This window comes from Pleurodeles waltl, chromosome 8 (assembly GCF_031143425.1).
Source record: "Pleurodeles waltl isolate 20211129_DDA chromosome 8, aPleWal1.hap1.20221129, whole genome shotgun sequence".
NCBI classification, from domain to species: domain Eukaryota; kingdom Metazoa; phylum Chordata; class Amphibia; order Caudata; family Salamandridae; genus Pleurodeles; species Pleurodeles waltl.
Window position 1 is genome coordinate 515,631,391 of NC_090447.1, and position 8,352 is coordinate 515,639,742.

Genomic DNA, 8,352 nt, shown 5'->3' on the forward strand with positions numbered 1-8,352 from the left:
AAAGAAGAGTTACGTCATTCCAGGTTCTTTTAAAATGGTCTGCCAAAAATGGTTCCAATGATAATAAACTCTGACCCTGTCGGGGACAGAAATGCAAATGGAATACTTTTTATGTTTATTTTAGTCACTCAGGTTGAATAGATTTTTATGTTGTACTGGTCTTTAGAGTCCCAAAGTGCTTTCTCAGTTGTTCAGTAAGTAGCTACTCCATATATATAATCGTGTACTCATTTTCCTACTAGAGAAGAGAGTAGAGAGGACGCAGTGATATTATTTACATGTGTGTCTAACAAAATCAAAACCTCTTCTCACTTCAGTGAGGAAGATATTATGTAAGGGATATGGTGGCCATTACTACACCACTAACCCCATGTACGTGTGAACTGACATTGTGGCATACTGAAAATAGCCAAATTGTTGATAACACAGGTCCTGTTCACTAAACCTAGCAAAACCTGGTTATGCAGCCTGGCTGGAGGCTGTTCTAATCTAGATTGAGAAGAATGTTTCGGGAATCTCGCACATCCTATACAATTACCAAAAGTTTAAAGAATGATTACGGAAATTATTACAAGACTGGTAGCTCTTTACTGTCACTTCTAGCAGTACATACTTGTTGTTCAACAAGGTTCAACTGCATCTGAGTGAGGAGACCCATGTAGACTGAAACTGGGATGTGTTCCCCTCCGGAGTGGATCTGGCCTTGAGGTTTGGACTGTGTTGTTCCTACTGGAGCAGGACCAAGAACAGTTTGTGCTTTCCAGTGGGTGAGAGTAACTGAAACATGTTTAATATTTACTCTACTGCTAAAGATACAAACAACAAATTGATTGAAGGAATGCTTTAATTAATCGTAGCCTATATCGGAGATGGCAGCGGCAATATTAACCCAAATAAGAGTCATGGGTACCAAATACAAACAACAATTGCTTAAAGAGGTATCATTTTAGGAAAAGTAAAGCAATTTCAGGGACATACAACCAGCCCAAATACTAGAGTCAATCTGAGTACAGTGTTATCCATTAGTATACTCTGATCAAATAAGACACAATACATATTTGCATAGATAACCACAGTGCTCAAGTGATCACAGAATTAAGATCATGGAATAAAAAGCTGTATTCCAAAGAAGGGATTGGAGAACCAATCGTGAATCTAGTGAAGTAACAGAATCACACAAATGTCTTATTCAGCAACTGTCATCCTGGTAAGTCGCAAATGTTGACAATGGGTTAACCCTACCCAAATCAGTTTCAGGGTTGTTATCTGAACAACAAAAACTGAGTCCAAGCAACAAGAAGTTCATGAAGGCTAATTTCAAAAGGAGTGGCAGTGAGTCACACAGGTTTCAATGAACAAGTCCTTCAGTTGTAGGAGCATGAGGAAAGGTCGATAAAATGAAGGATAGGATAGTGTATACAGGCCATGTGAGTTGGACCAAAGTATGACACAAAGCAGAGGTTAATATCAGCTTGTAAGCTGTCCCTAGAAGAGGGATCTTCATCTTCTGAAGTTGTCAGTGGAATTTTGAAAAAGTAAATTCCATTGTTTCACATTGCTGCTGAGCCCATTAGTGAATCCCCCCCCTATCCAGTACATCAGGGTCATTGTCAATTGACACCCTGGAAGAATTACTAGAGGGGCCATAAGCTTTCATGAAAATCTTTGTCAATAATTAGAGGGCCTTGGTTGTTGGAGCATCAATTTTAGTAATGCTTTTAGTGCACCAGAAGTCAGTAGCAGGTAACATTTATAGTCATGTTTAAAAAGCCTAACCTAGAAAGAACTGCAGTGACATGTATTGTAAAAGTGTACACGTTTATATTTTGTGGCAGACATTGTGCCTACTATGGCAGACGTTATGCCTACCAGAACTGACAAAGTGCTAACATGATTTATCAATGTTGAAATATATTTTAATCATTAGAATGCATTATTATTAGTAGAGATTATTATTTATAATTAGTACAAAATTACGTGCACAGAAAATAAATGCACATCTTTGTCGTACTAAATGGGATGCCTCAAAGTTTGCAATCATTATTGAAATAGTTTAATATATTTTGCTATATATTATTAATGTTGAAGTCATAAGTTTGCATATTATGTGTGTTTTTATTAATGATGATATTAATACATTATATTTCTTGTATCAGCTTAACTAGCCCTGAAGTCGTCATATTTGCAGCAGGAGTGAAACACTGAATCATTTATTTATTTCCAACATAAATCTTTCCATTAGGTGGTTAATGTGACTTGTAAAGAGTCCTATTGTATTAAGTGTAGGTCTTACACTGCAGTGCTCTTGGATGTTTCAACATTGGAACATGATGATTGAAAGTAGAGTAGTACTATTGTTTAAAGGGGTTGTTTCCATGATAAAGGAGAAAATCATATTGTGCCATGGGAAGGAACATGGTTTAAAAAAAATGATGTACATAGGGTTAGATTTATTGGAGTCACACGGAAACAGGAGATGACACCAAGTGTGAAACTGCTGTGATGTTGCAAACTTGATTTTTGCCAAGGGACTGATTGGACAGTGCCCCTTGTGTGTAATGTGGACTCATCAAATGGACCAATCAAACTATTTTGAGTATTTGCAATTAGAGAAGGACTTCCTAAGTTTGAGGCAGTCCCCCCCTTCAGTATTGTTCTGTTAACTTGTCCCCTCGTATGTTTTCTGATTTCCATGTGCAGCCGTGTTCTGTACTTTCCCCTTGTTGGTGCTTCCAATGGACATTGCCGATGATCTACATGCTTTGCTGACAAAAGTGAATTGAATGTTGAGTTTAGGAAAGGTATATTTTAATGCAAATGTTATCTTCCCCTGACCTGCTTTTCTGAGTAGAGTTAGCATGCGGACACCTGTCTTATTTTTTCTTAGCTAGTTTAACTAAGCCCAAGATAGATGTTTTTTTTACTTTTGCCCGCATGTGTATCCTGTTCCCACACATGCTTGTCCTGATTTGGTTAGTAGCAGGGAGATTCTATGTCCCAATCCCTGATTTCTGAATCTTTGCAAATTGTTTTGACTAATGAATTCATTGTCTGAGCTGAAACATGTCTCTGTCTCACAAGTAATTGCTTTATGAATAAGCATTATTATTCTTGAATGTCTAATGGTGTTGATGCTGAGTAGATTAAACTTATTCAATAGATTTGGTCAGCCTGTGGTGTTCATTTATCTTTATAATAATTTGATTCTGTGCATAATTTATGTGACTTTAGCTTTGTGGATTTAAAATAAAGCTTTGAAACGTTTATTGATTGGAGTTTTCTTCCGTCGCCACATAGGTCATGGTGTTTAAATTGTTGTTTGGGTTTGAGTAATTGTAAATGGTTACCACACTCTTCACTGAGCGAAAAGATCCATCAACTTGAAGGAAAGGAAGCATTTTTCAAACCCTGTGAAGGGTGAGGGAAAACGCACTAGCATGGGTGCTCCATAAACTTAGACACATTGAAATAGGGCCTGTCATTTGTGGTCGGCATAGAAACAGATCCCGTTTTTGCCCTGTCAGTGGAGGTAATGATTTTTTTGGGTGTCTTTATTCTTTAGTGTTAAAGATGACCATACTTTAAATGCATAAAAGCTGGCTACAGCTGCCGATCAGATCTTGATAAACGGAGCTCAGGCTGGTAAGTATTTGCTAGTCCAAAGAGCTCTTTACAGTGCCCGCTTGAGTTCAAGATTCAAAGATTCGGTCTTGCAAGATGTTAGAATGGTTCAGTATTTCAATTTGCAGTAGCCAAATAATGAAGAACTACTTGTTATGCTTTGATGTAAGCTTCTCTTTCTGAAAAGTATCAGATGTAAGGGGTACTGATGTGGGCAACAGAGTTTTCTCTTTTAAGGGGCTGTCTGATATTACAAGGTTCACAACATAGTTGTCTCTGCACTATTTGTATCCAGTTTTTCTAATAATGCAAAGGTGAGTATGTGCAAATGTCTCAAAAGTTATGAAGCACAGACTACCATTTTTCACACCACCGTCTGCCTCTCAGCTATTAATTTCTGCTTCTAACCACTCTGACAAGATGGATCAGGTGAATTATAGCTGAAGCAAGTGGGGATCCCCCATCCTGTAAGGCTTATCAAAGGGCGATGGCATTCGGTATAGGTAAAGCAGCACTCTGGTCTTGTGAGAACATATTTAGGACTTTGTATTACAAACCTAAAGCTCATGTATGCAATAATGAGACTGACAAGCTTTAAAATTGTCAATAAAAAAAGATTCTGGTCTGGCAAAACAAGGAAAATATTATTAATAATTGATTATCTCCGCTGGCACCGGTATTATGAACTTTCCTTTGTACCATGTGTAACTAAGAGGTTGAGTTTGAAGACCCTCGTGTTATTCGTGAAGATTTTTTAAATCTGGCTAAAATAAGGCATAGCCACTAATTGAGCGAAGATAAAAAGTGAGATGCTTTGAAAAAAGAAAATAAGATTCCAAAATAAAAGTTGCTGGCGCTGTTGAGAATGCTATGTCTCTTTTTGGGATGGCAATCCCCTCGATTGGGCTAAGAAGACGCTCTTGTGATCCTTTAGATGATGGCCATTGTCTTTCGGTGCTTAACTGTCCAGGTCACTTATCACGAGCCAACAAGAGCCTCGTTTGAACGAACTGCCAGCAGCGCTGAATTCTGCAACTTGCCAAAGAGCCAGTCATAGCTGACCCCGGATTACACATCCCTGGCGGATGTCAGACAAGAGGCCCAGATGGGAGACATGAACATCCTGCTGCTTCCCGACCTCAAATGTAAAAAAACACAGGAATCCCAGCACTCACTCATTTTGTGCGGACACAGAAAAAAACTGTCCCGCGCTTGTCTGAACCAAATCTCGGGAAGACTCCACACAATTATTTTGTAGATAAAAGAACTTATCACGAGTTTAATTTTATTAGAAATCGGTAAGCCCCCGTACTATCGCGAGGGCAAGAACACAACGACCTACACTTCTTTTACAACAGAAAATGAGAATCCCTGCATTGTTATTTTGGAAGCAGATCAGATCAAGTTTTGCCAAATGACCACATTTGCTGAGCTTGCATTCCAAAGGGGGATGGGGTGCATGACGCTGGCTGAAGGTCTGGTGATTGAATGTTGGCAGGCATTTGTATGTTTGTTTTCCTCCAGCTCGCTCAAGAGGACTTCCCACCAGCTGCAGAACAGTGAGTGGCAATGCAATTCGACAAGATAGAGATTGAAAGAAAATGTATAACTTTGTCACATTCCAACTCAATATTTAGTTGAGCACTGCCAATTTACAAGTGTCTCCATAAGCCCAGATAACGTTTTTGCAAATTGTCAAATGTACATTCTCTTGCTTCATTCAAACAATCAATTGCTGTCACCACATTGTAAAGTATTACACATATTTTTTAATAATGTAACAAACCTTGTGTGGGTGCTGCATCAGTCTGCTTACACGTACACAACTCAATCTCATCTGAACAGATTAAGACAGGCATCCCTGTACACTCATAAAACAACACCAAACCATATGCTTGTCACAGTACTACCACACAAATCCAGTACAATACATTCCACAAACGTACTGGCATCCACAATAATAAAACATGTTAGATAACCTGCCAGCACTCCCTTGTGCAGAGCAGAGTAACAATGCTAAGTAGGTGGCGAATAGGTGCTACTCCAACTGCCCACCCTCATTAAATAAACTCCTGAGAAAGGACCAACAAAAAAGATATACCTGGCAACATGATAGTATCCAACAATGACAAACTCTTAACACACATTTACTCTTACCTCCACTTCCCAAGTACTGCATACCCAAGCACTACAGTCAGGCCGATGAACTTTAACTACAAGTTTCAATTCCTCAAGAATCACCACTAAACAGGTCTCTGAACAGAATTAGCATTGTGCACACCATAAACAAAATAACATCTTCACTGTGACTATCGTTAATGAGAGGTCCTAGGACCATGCAGAAAGGCACACATCACTGTGGACAACTGCAGAAGAATATACACATTGCATAATGCTGATAATTTAACAATAGGCCTTCATCTAGTGTAAGTACATAGCAATACAAGTCCATTGGCTGTGTGTTCCATATATATAAATGGCCAATGGCATTCATTATTACTGAAAACGTTTAGTACTTCCCTTCCACGAGTAGCAGGATTTCAATTACGTTTGCATCTAAATAGGTAACTCTTAAATATGTCTACCCACACCAAAAATACTATATATCTTTTCATGCTTAATGTTTGCTCTTCTAAAATATCACTCAGTGAGTTGGCAAAACAAATTATGTAATTCCTGGCCTGAAAATTGTTGATTTTGGTCTGTCCAAAGGTTGGCTTGGAGGTCCTGCAAGCACGTTCCATCAAGATGCAAGATTCTCTATGAAGCAATCCCTTTAGAGTGGTAGCCCTTTTCCTCTTTGCTTTTACCAGTGTATATGCCTTTAGTTATTTTCTTTCAGAAGCCCACTGTAACCAATGCAGTCGTAAGATGCCAACCACTCCTATGCTGTTCGACAGTGCCACTGTCTGTAAGGTGTAGTGTGACCAATTATTTTAAATATACAGAATAAGCTTTGGGCCAGCTCGGAATACGATGACTCTTTCACCTCCTTCTACTGGCTGTTTGGTGTAACATTCCGCTTCTTCTGGAACACTTATGCTTCAAGGATTGTGGAGTATTTTGCATTCAAAAAGTACTCCAAATAATCACACATCAAATTATTTATCGACATATGCGTTGTATACAAAAAGTAATTGTTTTGTTGTGTTTTAGCAAAGCAAAGGGTTCTTCTGGGTGTTAAAATGTTTACTCGGGACTCTAATTACATGCTAGACCTTATGACTTTGCCAGTATTTGTTGTAAGGCCTTCCTTTTTGTGAAACTACACTCTTTTAAAAAGAAAAAAAACACTTTTCGTCAATGTCACTGTTCTTATTGCAATGACTCATGATGCTCTTCAACATTTGAATTGCTTTCGCAGATTTCCAAGCTAGTATCGCCTATCAGAAGAACCACGCCTTCTGAAGCAGTTTTTCTCCTGAATGAAAGTAGTCAGCAGCTCTGAGAACGGGTCACGCACGCGCATGCAGTCCGGTCTAGGCTTACTGAGGGGGCGGCACCACTCCCCAGTCACGGACTCTCCCGGGGTACCGAAAATACTCAGTTTCGAGGAACAGGAGGGCCCAAGTGTCTAGAGTACCGAAAACTCAAAAGTGTCCCCAAGTAAGCGAGCAAACGATGCGCTGAGCGGCCAGTCTCTGTAGGCGGAACCACCCTCTCCTCTGACCCCCGCCCGGTTCACTTAACTCACCAACTGCCGGGCGACGTCTGGGGAAGCCATGGAGCTGCGCCGGGCCTCTGGGTGGGACAGCGGTCGCTGCTGCGGAGACGGTGGAAGGGCCCGAGGACTATAGGGTTGGGGATAGTCGACTTCGCCTTCGGCTCGCGGTCGGCCCAGCCCTGACATGCCGCCCCTAACGCCCCTTTCCTTTCCCTCCTCCTCCTGCTGTAGCATGCCCCTTCCTCCCTCCGAGCTAGGGCGCAGCTCGGGGGGATTTTCAAATGTCTCGGAACGTAGATCAGCCGCGGGTGCCGAACATCAAACGGCCGCAACCACGCACCTCTCCAACACATTTAAAGAAAAAGTAATGTCTCCTAATCAAAATTCCTAATTGCTTTGCCTTAACAGTAGTATTAATGATGCTCAATCTATGGAAGTTATAACTATATTGAGGTTTTGTCGTGATTAAAACTCCAAATGTACCAATTATCGTGTTTTTCTGCGGCAAGCGTGCAAGTTAGAGTAATCTTAACAGCAGAAATACAAAATCCCGAAATTTGTCAAAATGTTGCCTAATCAGCAATGTGATCTAGAAAGCGTGTGTCTCATGCCCCATAATTAACCTTTTAGGATTCTTCACCGCGTTTGGTCCGGTTTAAAGGTCCATTCTATGTGTTGGCTGGGATTATTTTCCTTTGCTGATTTACTTGTTCGGTTTAACGTAAAATGTACAAAATGAGGAAAAACGTCAACAACATCGGAAGTAGCAGAATAGTAATATCTGCTTGGAAATTCAAGGCAAATACCTATTGCTTTGAGAGTATCCACATGATAATTTAGAAGTTTGTGCGTTATTGGCATTTTCAATGGCACTGGGCCTCCAGTTTTAAAGTATATCTTGATTACTTCCATCAATTTTGGACCTTTTTCAGAAGTCCCAACATGATTATGCTTTATTGGCCTCAAACTGTAACGATACAAGCCTTTTAACCTCTGCTGTTCAGAGACTTCATCTCCTGAAAAACTGAACACCTAGTATACACGTTGTGCACTTGACCCTCAGGGTG

At 40.1% G+C, this 8,352-nt stretch overlaps 1 protein-coding gene across 1 annotated transcript in view; it reads right to left on the reverse strand.

The window, feature by feature from the left end:
• The window catches only part of SEPTIN10 (septin 10), a 437,643-nt gene extending 430,053 nt beyond the window's left edge, over positions 1-7,590 (reverse strand). Inside the window, exon 1 of the mRNA XM_069204503.1 lies at positions 7,316-7,590. Coding sequence (XP_069060604.1) covers positions 7,316-7,519 — 204 coding nt within the window. The 5' untranslated portion in view covers positions 7,520-7,590. The remainder of the gene's footprint in view (positions 1-7,315) is intronic.
• Positions 7,591-8,352: the final 762 nt, after the last annotated feature.